Source organism: Varanus komodoensis, unplaced genomic scaffold, assembly GCF_004798865.1.
Source record: "Varanus komodoensis strain SLA01 unplaced genomic scaffold, ASM479886v1 scaffold18_3, whole genome shotgun sequence".
Taxonomy (NCBI): domain Eukaryota; kingdom Metazoa; phylum Chordata; class Lepidosauria; order Squamata; family Varanidae; genus Varanus; species Varanus komodoensis.
In genome coordinates, this window is record NW_025335549.1 from 15,799,915 (window position 1) to 15,816,673 (window position 16,759).

The following is a 16,759-nucleotide window of genomic DNA, read 5'->3' on the forward strand; positions in this document are numbered from 1 at the left end:
CATGTATGCTCACACCTATCTTTTAGCTCTTGGTGGCCCCATTTTGGGTACAGAGCTGTTGTTACTTCACTCCTGAGTTCCATACCTGAGGGAGGACTGTTTGCTGGCTGACAGGTTATGTGCTTCCAAATAGAAGTCTGTTGAAATAATGCGGAGTGGCCAGCGGGTGAATAATGTTGAGCAGAAATAGCCCAATTACACCTACCTCTGATCCTACTGTGTGTGCGCGGGCTGGAGGGGTGCTTCTGGAAAAATGCACAGCCCCATTTCTAAATCACGCTCCTTGTGGAAAGCATGATGGGCACTTTCATATGTGGTTGGTTTTGACGTGGTACTTGTCAAACAAGCACTTTCACACCTCAGGTGGATTCTGCGGGTGGAGAAGGCTGGACCACATCACCTAAATTATATTTATGCAACCAAGGTTCAGGGTGGCAACTGTGGGAGGTCACTTTTTTGCCACTTTAGACTCCCTTTTTGCCACCTGGACTCTCTTGAATGGGGCCATCTGAACTAAATCTACCTAGCTACCTAAACAGAAAGCATGATTCTCCATGGTATGTTAGACTGCCAAAAAACATAAGTGTAGCTTGAAAAAGTTCAAGTGTAGTTTGCAAGCACGCTAAAATTTAATAGTTGGGTATTCCATCATACTGCAGATCCAATTTCTTTTAAAAATGGGGGTAGGACCAGAAAATGGGGATAGGCAGCGTGGACTGAGCCAGGCAGGAGTAAGTGGCTGTACCCCAGCCAGACTTGCAGGGGCGATTCCCCTGCTTCGGGGTCCAGAAATCAGTGGCTGGAGCTGGAGGCTTGCAGAGAAGGTGAGCAGGCGTTCTCTTCCAAAGAGAACAATCCTTAAGTCGAAGGAGTTCTCTCTTGGAAGGGCTGCCTGGTCCATTTCCACCTGGAAAGCAGTGGTCCATGAGAACGATGCCCATGAAATGTTTGCACTCGGACATCAGGCCAGACAGGTAGTCACCTGGTCACTGTCTCCTACACTAAGTGAAAATGGACTGTATTTCTGTTTACCTTATAATTACTATTTCTAAAGCTGGATTGCTACCTATAAATTATCACATTCAAAAGCTATGCAAATAACTGTCCTTTGTCCTGGTTTTTTTTGACAATGTGAGCAGTCTCTCTGCTTGGAGCAGAAAGGTTGGCAGAACCAGGGGCTGTTGATCAGAAGCAGACCAGTGCTGGCATTTTCCCAGGCCTGGCCAGCCCAGATCTTTAATGCTGCCTGCCAGAGGGGAGGGTTGTTTTTGTTCACTTCTGCCCCCGTTGCACTCTGAGGCCCCACGGGGTTCATGAGACGAGCCCCTGGATTCAGGTGAGGGAAGTCCCAGGAGACCCGGCACAGTGTGCGAAGGCTGTGCTAAGACATGATGCGGACCAGCGGCAGCGTGGAAAAATTCCCCGAGCGTGCAAAGTCTTGAGAGCCATTCCCCAGAGGGACAGTTGTCCTTCTTCACAGATAACGTATCTCAAAGAGGAACCCTGCTCCCCATAAAGAGACCCTTGTTCTTACGATGCAGTGAAGCAGTGGCCATGAATGTTTGGGGTGTGGGTGGAGGGAAGGGCTGGTCTCCTTTCCCCCACGAAAGGCTTCGGTGCTGATTGTCCCTTGTTCTGTTTTTCAAGCTGATCAGTGGCGGTTCTATTGTAAGCGCTGAGGCAGTATGGGATCACGTCACCATGGCCAACCGGGAGTTGGCGTTTAAAGCAGGAGACGTCATCAAGGTTCTGGATGCCTCCAACAAGGACTGGTGGTGGGGACAGATTGACGATGAAGAAGGATGGTTTCCCGCCAGCTTTGTAAGGGTGAGTCTCTCCTTCTGCCTTCTTTCGTGTTCCTTTCAAATTCCTGCTCATTCTTTGTACGATGATGGTTAGGTTTAGTGCAGGTGAAAGAATGCATTGGCTCACACCATGCAAAATTAATTTATGGCATTCAGCGTAGTGTGATAGCCACTGGTGTGGGTGGCCTAAAAGGAAATGAGGATGATATTAGCCACAGCAGCTAAACGGAATCTCAACGTATTGGTGCACTGTTCCTTGCAAACAGTGGTTGCTGGGCAGGAAGGGGGAAGCAATAGGGTGATAGCTATTGTTTCGGGGAAGCCACTCTGGGGACAGACTGGGCCACAAAATGGCTGGATCCAGCAAGACTTCTCCTGTGTTCTTATGCTAAGGATTTTAAAAAAGTTATTCTATCTATCCATCCATCTATCTATATCTTTAAAATTTGATTTTAAAATTTGTATTGTCGACTTTTAATGATGTTTTAATGTTTGCATATTATGATGCATATGGTAATTTTAATGTTCTTTGTAAACTGCCCAGAAAGCTTTGGCTATTCAGTAGTATAGAAAATAAGTAAAGTCCTCAATTATCAGATTTGGAATTTTGAAAGTGTGCCGTGGGCACATTCACAAAATGTCTTCCATGGGGGTGAGGCTTGTTCATTCGTAATATGGCCGCCATGATGAGCTAGGCTGGTTGCAGAGCACAGCAGGCAAAGTAGCGAAGCCAACAAAAGAAAACTTCCATCCCACAAAAAAATCCCAGCTTTCAGACAAATGTAAGTACAAGGCAGAGGTGGGTCCTGAGATACAAAGCGGAAAACTACTCTTTTGAACCTGGAGGATGTTGGCACAAACGGAAAGGCGTTTGCTTTCCGGCATGCTAACACCCCAGTTAAAACTCATTTTTTTAGATGAAAAAGACCTTGAAAAATGAAATAAAAATCAGGAGAGACAGGTAATGTGGTGGGCACCAAGACAGTCTGCTGCCAATGGACTGGTACCCATGGGAACCATGCTGGGGAGTGTGAGATGCTAGGATGGGTAGATCAGTCTATTTCTGGATCCTGCCAAATTCACATGTGTTTGTTCATTTATTTGTGAGTTCCCACCGTCCTATTACAGCATTGATCTGTTCATTTCTTAAAACATTTCTTTGGACATCTTGTCCCACAAATTCATCACTTTTCTACCTAAAATGCACATTTTAGTACCTTTTTTGCACTTCTACCTGCATTTCCTCCTCCTCCTCCTCCTTCTTGTTAATACTGCAGTTATATGCTGCATGTTAGTCTGAGAAAATATAACACAGCTCACTTTGCTCATCACAACTGCAGACTGATGAAAATCCTAAAGTGTCTCCATGCAATGATGCAGGCTATTAGTTTTGCACGGAAGGCTAACAAGCTTCATCAGCAGAGGGAGGAAAGTTGCTATTGCAGCTGTGCAATAAGCTGCGAGAGTTGCCCTGCTGGGAAATAAGATAACATTTATTGCGTGGGAAGTCCGAAGTGGGGAATTTGGGTGTTCAGAATGTGAAAGGGCTTCAGGCTGTTTCCTAAAACCATTTCCCCGCGAGTTTGCAGTGGGTTAAAACTTCAGAGCATGGCACTGTGCCAGTTATGCTTTTGAGTGGTGAAGCGAAGGCAGCGTGGGCAGCCTCAGAGGCAGCGTCCAAAGCCCCCCTTCCTGAAAGCCCTCCAGAGTTCCTCTGATGGCCATAAGCCCTTCTCTTGCACCCTCCGCCCTTTTCCCGACCAACGGATGCATTGGAAATGTGGCGCTGGAGGAGAGCTTGGCAAACACCCTGGTCCTCCGGAAAGACGAACAGGGGGATCTTCGCTCCAGGCAAGCCAGAGATTGCCCTGGAAGCATGAAACTGAGGCTCTTATATGGCAGGCGCATCATGCCGAGTGTCCTCCTTAGAAATGTGTCCAAGAACGCCACCATGCTCCCCTTCCTTGTGTCCAGGATTCTTGCTGTCCTCATCAGTTCGTGCTCCTCTGTGTTTGCCTCTAACGCGGCGGTGCTTCTCCTCCTGGGAGGAGCTGTGCTGCTGCCGATGTGCCCAAGAGAGCAAGAGCAGGGCTGCCCCTCCCTGCTTCCTCCTGCTACTCACAGCCTTGCTGTTTTAACACGGACATCACAGGCATTTGCACAGGAGTCAGGAGCAAGGCACTGACCCCGTTCATCCATCCCTCCCTTTTGGCCTGTGCCTCTCTGACAGAAGGCTGATAGATTTCATGCTTCTTGAAGCCTCGGAGAGATGGCACAATAATGGAGATTTAATTCCCTTGCAAATCATCTGAAGAAGATGCTTTCCTTTTAACTTTCCAGGCAATTTGGCCAGCTCCGTGCTGGTGGGAGGGCAGGGAAGGCAAATTTATCCGCAGAAGAAGCAATGCTTTCTCCCCTCTCCGCTACCGCCTGAAGTCATGTCAGTTCAGCCTGTCAACCTGATCTTCATAGCGGGATTTTGTTTCAATTTGCAAACCACTCAAAGACACCCCATTCACAACCCTGAATATGAACAAGAGTGTATGTTATCCAGAAAAGTGCACTGGATTCATATTTGGAAAATGGACAACATGCAAATTTTTAAACATGCATGCTTTATTGTTAAGTGTATGTTTCAAAGCATACATTTTTTTGAATGGGCACTTTAAAAGATTTTTATTTTGATGTTTGGTCGGGGGGCGGGGTTAGGAATCCATCATGGTGCTGCTGCTGCTGCTGATGCATTTATATCCCTCCCCTTTTCCTCTTGTAAGGAACCCCAGATCCATTTTTAATCCTCACAACAACCCTGTGAGGTAGCTTAGGCTATGAGTGAGTGACTCACCAAAAGGCACCCAGTGGGTTTTGTGGCCAAATGGGGACTAGATCTCCCAGGTCCCCAGTCCTGCACCCTAAGAGTGACATCCATGAGCCCCTTGCCTTTGGTGACACCACCCTTTAAGAAGCGAACCATCCCCGGTTTGCCTTGTCCCTTTTATTGATCTTCATCATCCTCATCGCAGAGTCTGTCTCTTGGTCAAATGGGCATGTGAAGAAGTCTGAAGATTTGCTTCTTTGCCTGAGCTGCCGCAACTGTGACTGTTAAAATAATTCTAAACACATGCAATTAAAAAACAGAGCCAAGACACTCTTTGGAAGCAAGATTCAAAGGAAGTGCCAGAGTTAAGTGTGAAGGACAGGACCCACCTTTTAGCAGAACAGGTTGTCCTTGGACAATCATCCGTCAAAGTGCAGAAGTAAGAAGAGCTCATCAACTGGCTCAGCTCATTTCACAAGCATCCCTCCCTCCACCCAGCAAAGAGTGCCACTGAAATGCTCCCAGTTTCTAAACTGTATCTAAAAACACAAGCCAACAATTTCCTCTCAGATTTGCCATAGAGATGTCATTTCCATCAGCATTGGAGGGACAAAGCTGTCAAGCTTGATTTTCCTCGAGTTCCCTTTTCTTCCTCGGTGCTAAGTTCATTCCATCCCAGTTCTGCACCGGATAATGACTTTTCTTGTTTTACTCCGCACGAACATTTTAATGTCCTTTTGTGCCTGCTGGTGCCAGTGCGGGCCCTTCTTGTGGGAGGGAAGATGAGACAAGCCAATGGCTTGAGGAGGAGTTTTAATCCTACCCAAAGTGTTCCTGAATTAGGACCACGTGCATCCACACTGGAGGAAAGAAAAAGGAAGGAAGGAAGGAAGAGGAAAAGGAAAAGGAAAAGGAAAAAGAAAAAAATGGAGGTTAGATTTATCAAGCTCAACTCTAGTTAATTCAACATTAGCTTAATTAACCAAAGTGATAATTTGATCCAGAGCTGAGGACTTAAAATGATTTGAGCCCTGGAACCGGAGCAAACCAGATGTCAACCTAATGCAGTGTTCTGTTTCCACCATGGCCGACCGAGTGTCTGCTGGACGTTCCTGGACGACATCCTCACAGTGTCCTCACGTACACATGCTGAGAGAGCTTGTATTCCCCAGCAACTGATTTATGGAGGAACGGAAGTTCATATCCTGCATGAATTTGACTAATCTCTGTTTGTAGCTGTCATGGGTGGGTTCTATTAGTCCTTCAGGGTCTCCCTAAGAAATGATGAAAGTCTCTGAGCAAGGTGCCCCTTTCTGCACAATGACCTTTCTGGTAAGCATGGCGTTCACCACATAGGAAGAGTCTTTAGATTGAGCGTCTACACTTTTGTCTTAGTTCCTCTCTGCGATTACCGTGTTGTGGACAGGAGCAGGTTTCTCTTCCCACCCACCCCAGCAATAGAGAGTGTGCAATTGTCAAAAATGTTTTCTCGCCGTCACGTTGCTTGCACAAAACACAGAGCAGCTCACTGGGAGATGCCACGAATGAAGTTAGCTGCAAAAAATGTTCTGTCAAACCAATGAAATGGAAAATTATGTCAAATGCCCACCGGAAGGTTGTAGGTGGAGATTCTTCCTCTTCCACCTTCTTTGCCTTCAAGTAAATGTTGGTGTTATTTTTCATAGCTGTTGCTTTTGACGGCTAGGCAAGATGGGATTGTTGTTTTCAAAGCTGCTGAGACATCTTAATGTGGGGTTGAGCAATGGTGACTCAGAATCTCGAGCTAGCTCGCACAGATCCCCATTACGGGTGTGGGAGAGGAGGGCAAAGGACTCCTGGAACTCTGCCCATGTGAGCAGCAAGATGGGATCAGGCACCTCCTCCTGAGCTGTAGGCAGAGGGCCCTTTAACCCCTTGTCTCCCAGGGAGAAGAGCAGCAGAGGATCTGGCAGGTTCCTGCCCTCAACTGCTGACTTCTGCCCATGTGACAAGACGTGACTACGTGGGAGACAAGGGGTGAGGTGGGAGAAGAGCACTTCACCTGCCCCATGGGAGGCTCCTTCCAGCCCCTTCTTGGAAGCTCTCTGAAGAACACCTTTCCTGTTCTACCCTGAGCATCCCTACTCATTGGTCAGGTCCCTGTTGGGAGTGGGCTTTCGTCCCTGGGTGCTCCTGGCCGGAAGAGGACCCGTGGCCCCATTGTCCGCATCATCATCATCCTGCACGGCTCCCCTTGCGTCAGTCCCTGGAAGGGTGTGCGTGCCCACCATGACCCTGGCTGCACCACAGCACCCTCTCGGTTCACCCCTTTTGCTCCTGATGAAACTCTTCCGCCCTCTTCGCACCCTCTTCTGATTTCATGTGCACCAGGGTATGCCGCTGCCCCCAGCCATGGGAAGCAAGCAGGGTAAGAACGAGGGAACACCACCCAAAGCTGCCTTGCAGCTCCCCCTAGCAGAAGGCAACAAAAAGCCCTTCAGCTCGCACGGGAGTGGCTCCAGGAAAGCTAGTGCTCGCTTTAAAATAGGGCTCCCACTGAGGCAAAATATTTTGGAGCACGGACTCTGCAGCGGCAGAGTGGACTTGCTGGGCTGAAGCACTGGGATTCTTTGTGTAGCAGGTGGAGGTATTTTTTGCCACCCCCTCCGGCCACCCTGCTCACACTCTGGGCTTCCCTGCACTACTCCCAGTAAGAGGGGCTGGAAACGGGGTTCTCTCAAGGACAGTATATGGTCATGAACTATGCTCTTGCCATGTAAAGCACCTTGGTCTTGAACGGGGCCTTGAAGACCCATGAGCTTTATCAAAGGCCTGCCCTCATGGAGATGAGAACTCCCAGAACTGCTTTTCTAGCTTGGAAATCAGCTGCTTCGCTCTGATGCTGGGGAAAGTAAGTCTCAAATAATCTTGAAGTCATGGTCTCATGCTGTTTGGGCCATGTAGTGTCCTGGTCTTTCCTTTTCTCTGGCAGTCTCGGGCGTTTCCAGCCAATGTCTACCATGCCAACCTGCGCACAATTCTTTGACAGCTCACAATTCTTTGACAATTGATCTTATAAACTGGGTATCGCGTACTAATGCTATTTTTCGGTGTGGGAATATGCATGCAATCATACAGAGAGAGTGAGAGAGAGAGGGCAACACACCTTGCCTGTGAAAAACGCTGCAATGAGTGCCTTCACCTGGCATTTACCATTACGCCACTGTGTGTGTATCATTGCTTCTCTACTCGGTTGTACCCGTGTAAAGATCTGAGCTTGATTAGGACACGGAAAGGAGTGCTGGAGTTGTTGCCTTGCCCAAGTGAAGATGACATCTAATAAGGTACCGAAAAAGAAAGTGTCGCCCCTAGTTTGTCTGTTCCTCTGTGCTGTTGTCTAAAGCAAGTCATCATACAGGGTTGAGTAAGCAGGCAAGTGAAGCGCAGAAGATCTGCTCGACAGCGTTGCTACTGAGTCGACCTGCCCAATTAAAAGTGTGCAGGAGAGCACATCCCGTGAAGTCCAAAGCATCACTGCTTCCAAGTCACCACTGGGTGAAACCGGTTCCTCCTCTAACCTCCCATCCCAGGTTTAGAATGCTGCAGTCCTTCTTGAGCTATACAGAGAGTGATGATGTGGAAAAGGTCTCAGAGAGTTGGATTAGTCTGCCAAAGTATTTGCCACTAGTGGGCGCACATTTGTGCCTCTTTTGCTTCTGGTCAAGGAGGCCTTGCAGGGCCTCGCATCATCTCAGACAGCGGTTGGGCAGACCTGGTAGAAATGTGGTACTGGTGCCTCTGCCGTAGGGGTGGACCAAAGAGGGGCGGAGAGAACAGCAAACCCAAGCAGGAGTGCAAGAAGCTGAGGGCGCCCGCCTTGCATGCAGGTTTGATCCCTGGCACCTCCAGCTAGGTAAGGCTCTTCCTTGAAACCCTGGAGAGCTGCTGCCAGTCAGTGTCAACACCACGGTGCTAGATGGGCCCATGGTGTGACTCGTAAGGCAGCTTCCTAAATCACAAATTGCTGATTTATAGTGTTTGAGCTCCTGCCTTGGGTTTGAATCCTTAGGTACGGCGAGTAAGGAGCTTGTTTTGGCAGAACATCTCAATTGCACGGAGTTCTTTTATTTTCTCTTGCAACGGTGCACCCCTGAGAGCTCAGAAGAGATCTTTGGACTAACCTCTGGCTTGGTTCAGAGGAAGTTCAGAGTTGTCACTTTCTGTTGCATGGAACGGGGCAGTCCTTCCATGCTTGTCAAAGGGGAAGCCTCCTCAGTTCTCTGCTGCTCACATTGCCTCTGGGAACAAGGGTCATGTTTAGAGGCAGCCAGGTAAAAGTTCTGCTTTGCCCTTTACTACCGTGGTTCTGTTTGACCCTGGCATTGCCCCTGGTAGGTTCAGTCTTATGGAGGAAGCGTTTTTGCAGTCCAGCTCCCCACTTCCACCTCAGATGTAGCAGGACATAAAAGCAGAAGCCAGCAGCCATGTTCTCCTTGCTTCATTTCTGCTTCATCACACAAGAGTTTAAACAGACTCTCCACTGTATTATCTCAGGAAAGCTATAAAGTGTTGGTAGCCAGGAAATGGCATTCTTATATAATCAAGGGGTGGAGAAGCAAAGGTGCTGTTCGGCAAGAATTTTATTCAGGGTTTGTTTATTGTTTCACTTAAGCTTCGGCATCCTCCAGTTCAGTTCTGCTGCATTCATCATGCTAGAAAACAACTCCACTGAAATACAGAAAGGTTCGCTAAGTGCACAGGCATAAGGAAATGCTATAGCAGTTCCTCCCAGGTGCAGCTCCGCTGGGCTGCCCTATTGTGCTACGAACAACCAGTTACGGTTCTCAGGGCCCAGGTTGAGAGGATGCTGCCCGCTGTGTCTCGGAAAGGCACGGCCCTATCAGAGGGCGAATAACTCTGGCAAATCTTAGCTCATTCAATCCCTTCATGCATATAGAAACGGAGCATTATTATGCATGCTCTGAAGAGCTTTCCTGTTGCAACTCTGCAGGAGTCCCTGCTCTAGGCTTGGCACTTCTGTCGGGGCGGCCAGCCTTTACTCAGCTTGAGGCACTCAGATGTTGCCAGACGACATCACCCATTATCACAGGCTTCTGTCCATAATGGAAGGGGCTGATGGGAGTTGTAGTCTAACAACCCATGGGGTACCCACAATTGGGAATGCTTGGATGTAGGGCTTCACCTAGAATGGTGGCTCATGAGAATGCTAGGGGGATGGAAAATGACATCAGGAAGGCCTCAAGAAGAGCAAGTGGTGTAATAAAGGATAGCTTCGTCTACCCCCACACTGGCTGGATAAAGGCACAGTCTTCTTCTGGCCAACAGGTTAGATTTCTCAACATCTTAAAATACTGCATGCCAGAACAGTTGGCCATGGAAGCAACCAGAGGGGAGGCACACCCTTGATCTAATCCTAGGCGGAGTTGCTGAGGACAAGAGGTCTGTGCTGTTGGAAACCGTGACCTCAGTGCCGTCAGGTTTAACATACACTGAAATGGAAGACTGTTGCAGAGGTCCAATGCAGTTACATTTGATGGGAGAAGAGGAACGTCTCCAACACAAGGGAACTGGTAAAAAGGATTTGGAAAGGGGGACTCCAGAGCGTTGAATCCCTTTAAAATTACTCAAAATCACCCTAATAAAGGCTCGGTGTGTAGAGCACGATTTAGGAAAGCCAGCAGAAAGACCATGACATCACCAGCATGGCTAACAAGTGGTTGCAGGGATGCTGTTAGAGCAAAGAAGATTTCTTTCAGAAAATGAATGCCAGTCTTGCCCGAATGAGGAAGACAAAAGGGAGCACACGCTTGCATAAGGAAGATGCAAGAAGTTGCAGAACAGCGTTTTGAGAAGCATATTGTTCACAGCACCAAGGCCAACGACAAACAATTCTTCGAATGTATCAGAAGAAAGAGACCATCTAGAGAGGCACTTGGACGGCTGGATAATAATGGAATTAAAGGAGCCCTAAAGGAGGATAAGCCGACTGCAGAAAGCTCTTTTCTTTTCATTTGCTTTCACTGCAGAAGATGCAGGCCAGACCCCTGTGTTCAAACAGGTGTTTTTTGGGGAGTCTGCAGTACTAAAACGGACAGTGGGGACAAAAGATAAAATTCTCAACCTTATTGACAGATTAAAAGTTAATAAATCACTCAGCCCAGACAATGTTCCTCCTAGAGTTTTGAAAAGAAATCAGATATGAATCTGCTGACCTTCTTAAAAAAAATATAGCCTGTACCAAAGATTAGTCTTTGTACCGGAAGACTGGAAATTTATCAATGTTGCACCAGTTTTTAAAGAGCCTCCTGTAGGCAAATTGTGGGCTGGATAGCTGAACATCTGTTTTGGCTAAAGTCCTGTTGCAAAAGCAGCTCACAAAAACGGTCCCAAATAGCAATAAAAGCACCCTTGAACTCCTTGGGGCCAACCCCAGTTCTCCAGCAGCGCTTGCCTCTCCTCTTTGTCCCATGTCTCACCAGTGCTCTGGTGGAGATGAACCAGGTAGGATGCTCAGAGTTACCTGAACTGGGACAGAAGCTAAAATAAATTCTAAATATATGGGCAGCCTGATCCTATGGCTGCTGGGCAGTATTTTTGGATTCTCAGTTATGAAGCCGGAAATCGCTCTGGCTTCATGGCTGGGGATTTGTTCTGGGATCTCCATCCCCTCTTGTAGCAGGTGTGGAAGGAACTGCTGCTTCCCCGAGGTCACGAGAGCAACCTTGGAGAGCAGTTCTTGGGACTGGGTGAGGGTTATGCTTTCTTCCTGTTCCGAAGCACCAGGGTTCACGAAGCTGAAACTGGGAATGACAGGGACACTTGCTTTTGGTGCGTGTTCCCAGATCGTGCTGATCTGGACTTGCCAGAAGGGGAAGAGGAGTGGAGGGGGTGGTGCACGGGTCCCCAGACTTTGAGACAAGAGGAGATGCTTATCTCAAGCACCCCCCCCCCACCGCAAGCGCTCTGAGAATAGCCAAGATGGACAAGAGCCAGGAGGGGGCAGGGGAGAAGAGTCAGGCGAACCTGGTGCAACTCTTGGCCCCATGATGTGGTGTCGGGAGGGGGGGTGCCAACTAGAGGACAGGTGATCAGAAAGGAGGTGGGCTTGCTTCCAAATGGCCCCTCAGGAGGGATCAGGTCCAGACATTCAAACGGAGGGCTTCTGGAACTAGTTGTTTAGACGGGGTTCGACAAATGGCTCTGTGGCATTTGAGTTTATCAGGTCTACTTTGCTGAATAAAGAGCTTTCTGCAAAAGAGCAAATGTGCCTTGCAAGCCAGGGATTTCCTCCCTCCATGCATTCAACAGGCCACCTAAGCGGCTCGCGTGGCCAAGAAGCATGGAGTCAGCTTCACCTGCTCTCCATAGGATGCTCCAGTCTTCTGCGTTTGGAAGAAGACTGGCATTTTTCCTGGATTGCACCCTAATGCCGTTAAGTTCTCAGGGTGTTTAAGTCTTGGCCTGTCCCCCAGTTTCTAGACAGAGTTGAAATCCAAAGCAATTTAAAGTCCCTCCATTGTCAAAACATTGGGGAAAATTGTGGGAGGTTTCAATACAAGTAAAAGAAGTGTGGTGTCTTTTTGTTTGCTTGTCTTTGGAACATGATCTAACTGATGGGATAAAGCAGGTCAAAGCAAATTTAATTTTCTGGAAAAATGGGAGATTAAGAGAAACTGACTGATTTGCCCATCCCCACTCATTCCCTTGCAGCTATCAGGAAGCTGCTATAAACTGGAGTCCCTTCAATTGCACCATGCCCAAGTTTCCTTCGGCATCATGTCCGTAATGACCTGCAGGGAAAAAAAATGGGTATTTGTGTAAAACCCTGTAAAGAAACCTTTCTAATTCCTTCTCTATCTCTGTTTGCACAGTAATAATTTCACTGGATTATCCACGTATTCTAAACGTTATGCCTGTTCTTAGAGTCATCACTTATTTTTCCTCATCATCTGAAAATATGCTCACTGCATTTTGAAATCTCACTTAGGGAAATTGGTGGGGTGTCCTATTTCCTGACCTTTAAAACTCTGTGTAGGAAGAGAAAACGGTGGTGCAGTAACAGAAGGGATGTTATGTGAGAAAATATAGCCATCAGCTGGGAAAAAAGATCATACATTGTAAAAAAAAAGAAAAAAGGACTGATTGACTTTTTGCAGGTTAGAAAGATGTAGCAGTACCAAAGGTGCCTGTGGTAAACAGTGTCACACTAGCATTCTCTCCTGCAATAAGCTAAGTTATGAAAATTGAGCACCTGTTAAAATACATTTCAGTGCAGAGTATAATTTATGTGCTTCTCTTAGCCAGTGTGTTTCTTGTGACTCGGGCACAGAATACTAATGAAGGGAGCTTTTACAGGCTGCAATCATTTTCCCTTAATGATGGAAAGGAGGCTTGCGATTGAAAGGTCGCCTTGCTAGGTGCTTATGACTAAACGTACAGAATGCGCCTGTGCCTCATTTCCCACGCCTGCTGCTTTGACTTGGGAATGGCTGAGCACTTTCAGTGCCATTGGTTCAGGCCTGGCTGGGCCTTTGAATCCCTCTTTCAGTGGTCTCGGAGGAAGGAAAACAGATGTTGGCTCTCGCATAGTGGTATGAGAAAGCCAGCATCTATTGGCTTTCCATGGCGTCTAAGTGAAACTTTTTTACCGAAGTTTCAAAGCATAACATACTGATTGGGAAATGGGAGAGGTGGTTCCTGATATGGAAACCTGGACAAATGAGTTGATGATGTTTGATAGGAGGCTGCCTGGATTTGGAAGGACTCTTGGAAGATGCTTTCCCATCTGTCTTCCATTAACTAAAACATCTGGTGCAAATGCATGGCAGGGCCTTGTTGGTGGTGGCTACAAGGTTTTGAAGGCTTTTCTAGTGCTTCTTCATTTAGACTGTCATGGCATCTAAACTGATTTGTTTTTATCTGGTAGATACTCATTGTACCAGTATGCTTTGTTTCAGTGCTTATTGGATCAGTTTTATTTACTGAGTTTTAATATTTTACACTGTACTTATTGTTAGCTACCTTGAACACTATCTTTAGTGAAAATGTTCAATATATATGTGATACATTTACAAATGTGGAACTATAACCAATTTATTTAAATCTCATGTTCTCCTCCAGTTACAAAATCTGTTTCAATAACCGTTTTCACGTGCTGTCTGTTTCCTGCCTTTCGTTTCTCTCTCCTCTTAAATTTGTATCTGAACATATTGAATGAATGAATGGATCATCTAAGAAAGAGTGATATTCCATCCATCCATCCATGTGAGTTAGACTAGGGTGCCTAATGCCTGGGAATTGTGCAGCTTGCACCAAGGTGTGGAGAATGCACCCAAAAATAATAGCTTCTACATGGGATTTGGCACATTAGCTGGTCAGCCTGCTGAGTTTGCTTGGCTTGCAGAAAAGAAGGGGAAGACCAAATAGTAGCTTTCAAAGATACGATGGGTTCCTTGAGAGAGGGCAGGGGTGTGCGTGGATTCGAATCCCTGCCGAAAACATTTAGAGAGAATGGAAAGAATGACTGAATCCTGGAATACGAAATACTACAGCCAGTATGAATGCTTTGCATTGTCTCTCCCTGCAGCTATGGGTCAACCAAGAAGATGGAGGGGAGGAAGGAACGAGTGAAGTACAGAATGGACACTTGGATCCAAATGCTGCCGACTGCCTCTGCCTCGGCAGAACTCTGCAGAACCGAGACCAGATGAGAGCCAATGTGATTAATGAGATAATGAGTACGGAGCGTCACTATATCAAGCATCTGAAGGACATTTGTGAGGTATGGAGCTGTCTCCTTGATCATTTTGCTTATGATGAAACTGTCGAAGAGATCATGAGTTTGCTGGCTCAGTCTGACCGGTTGACCTAACTTCATCTCCCTGCTCAAGGAGCACAGGGGGTGATCATAGGCTCATCATTCCCTCCAACCTCCCTCATGGGGTTCTTGGGAGGACCAATGGGATAATCCTTGGATGAGCTTTTGAATTGGACAGAGTTGACTGTGTGAGTGCATCTGCTTGGATCCCAGTGAGGCAGGCATTTCTGTATTGTTTACACCCACCCAGTCTTCCTCTGCCTTTGCCTTGCCTAAAAAAGCTTCACCTTGGGAAAAGGTGTGTGTGTAACAGGTAGGGGAGAGCTCCAGTGTCAACAGGGGAGGGAGGCAAATCCACAGGTAGCCGGCTTAATGCCTCTCCTGTCCCATCAAATCCTCCTCCTCCTGTTTGAAGGGTGGAGGGGGATTCTGGGGTGGGCATTCTGGCATCCTCCTACCATTAACCCATGTGTGCATATATCGTACCCTGAATTCCTTAGCATTACAGAGGAATGCCAGTCAGATATGTCAAGCTGTATTCTAGGCCTACTTGGGGTCAGAGGTGGGCAGGCTTAGCATAGCAAAACAGAATGCTAAAAGAATTCATGCTGGTGGTCCATTTTGCGGAAGGTCACTGTGGAAAATGTGCAGACAATACACACCAGCAGATTAAGAACTGCGGGGAGGGGTGGGGAAATGTTCTGGATTCCTCAAGTTCTCAGACCTTCAGGCCGTATTGTTTGTCTCCTTGGTGAGCAAACACGCAACTGGCTTGTTGGCGAGTCTTTTCTCTGTCTCTCTCTTGTGCTACTACAGTGCACAATCCAGTAGTAAAGCCGAAACCTGATTTGACACAGAAATCGATGTGGACTAATCTATATCTTTTATCCATAGAACTTGTAGAGGAAGTCAAACAGAAAGCTAGGAAGAGACCACCCCCATCCCTGAAATTCTATTCCTCCACTGTTCTTCTGCTTGTTCTGTCCCCCATTCAATGGCTGCTTGGTTTTGTTTAACCAGGAGTATGTCTGAAACGCATCCTTGAGTTGGAAAGGCATTTCAGTTCATCAGTTCATTTTTATTTTCTTCCCTATGTCCTGGGTTGCCAGAATGCAGGTGTACATTCAGGAAACACTTGTGGATCTTGAAATACTTTGCTAAGGAAAGTTCTGTGCTTCTATAGATCAGCAAAATGCCACACCCCCACCCCTACACACACTTTGCTCAGACATCTATACAAGCACATAGTATTTGGTCCCTTTCTATCTTACTTTCATTGTCATAAATGTGAAATACATCACCTTATCAGAATGATGAAAATACAATAAAATGGAATGAAATAGGAAGATTAAGTTAAGAGAAGGCATACAATTATTAATATCCCTATAAAAATATCTATAACCATCTCATTAGCTATAAAAATATCTATAATCATCTCATTAAACAGATAAAGAGATTCTACCTTATTAGAACAGTTCTAAAAAGACAAAAGCAGTCACTTTTTACAGAGAAAAGATAAATAGATTATGGATTATATCACAAGATGTGGCCACATACGTATGCATTAGAACCTGAACAACAGAGGAATGCTGCTGTATCTACTCCACTTCAGAAACAAGACCATTTAGTTTGGATCTCCAAAAATCAAAGGAGGCCTTTGGATTAGGGGAATCTGGAAAGCATTTTCTCTTCTCTAGCCTACCTTATTAAGTACCTGAAATCCAGGAGCTCAGTGGCCAATCTGCTGCATTGTTGTGGTTGGACAGGTGCTCCATGGTTTGGACCCTCCATTCATAATATAGGTTGAATTATGCAGCATGTTTGCTCCAGAGTTTGAAATATTCCTGTGTATGCACAGTGGAATATCTGCTCCAGCTCAGTATCTCAGGGCCAATAAAAAGAAGCTAAAATCAAAATCCCGTATAGCCTCTTCTGTTTACTGTAGATTCTTGGTCCACCTAGGCATATTTAAACATGCACAAATAGCTATTTAGGAGGAAATGATCGTAGCAAGCATTGAAACCCTATGAGGCTGCCATCAGTTTAATGCAAGCAGCATAAGGTTGTAGGGTTTGTTTGCTTTTTAAAAAATCACTTGGGCTTGGACTTGATCGGCATGGGAGGATGCAGTGATGGGAGTAATGATATCCATGGATTTTACCACCTCACCTATCATCTGGATGGTGCCGGGTTTCATTGATTCATGCATTTAATTTGCATCTGGTCTTTCTGCCAAGCAATGGCACTCAGGGAGGCTAAGAACAAAATCTTAATTAATATATAACATGAGGACAAATAAATTAAAAACAAATAAAAGAC

General features: G+C 46.5%; 1 protein-coding gene across 4 annotated transcripts in view; it reads left to right on the forward strand.

Moving 5' to 3' along the window:
- The window catches only part of ARHGEF9 (Cdc42 guanine nucleotide exchange factor 9), a 187,167-nt gene that overhangs the window by 133,203 nt on the left and 37,205 nt on the right, over positions 1-16,759 (forward strand). For all 4 annotated transcript variants that reach the window (XR_006414426.1, XM_044427207.1, XM_044427208.1 and 1 more), the window contains 2 exons: positions 1,648-1,827; positions 14,210-14,404. Coding sequence is in view for 3 of the 4 variants with exons in the window: in XM_044427207.1 (XP_044283142.1) it covers positions 1,648-1,827; positions 14,210-14,404 (375 nt within the window). In the remaining variant the exon portion in view is untranslated. The remainder of the gene's footprint in view (positions 1-1,647; positions 1,828-14,209; positions 14,405-16,759) is intronic.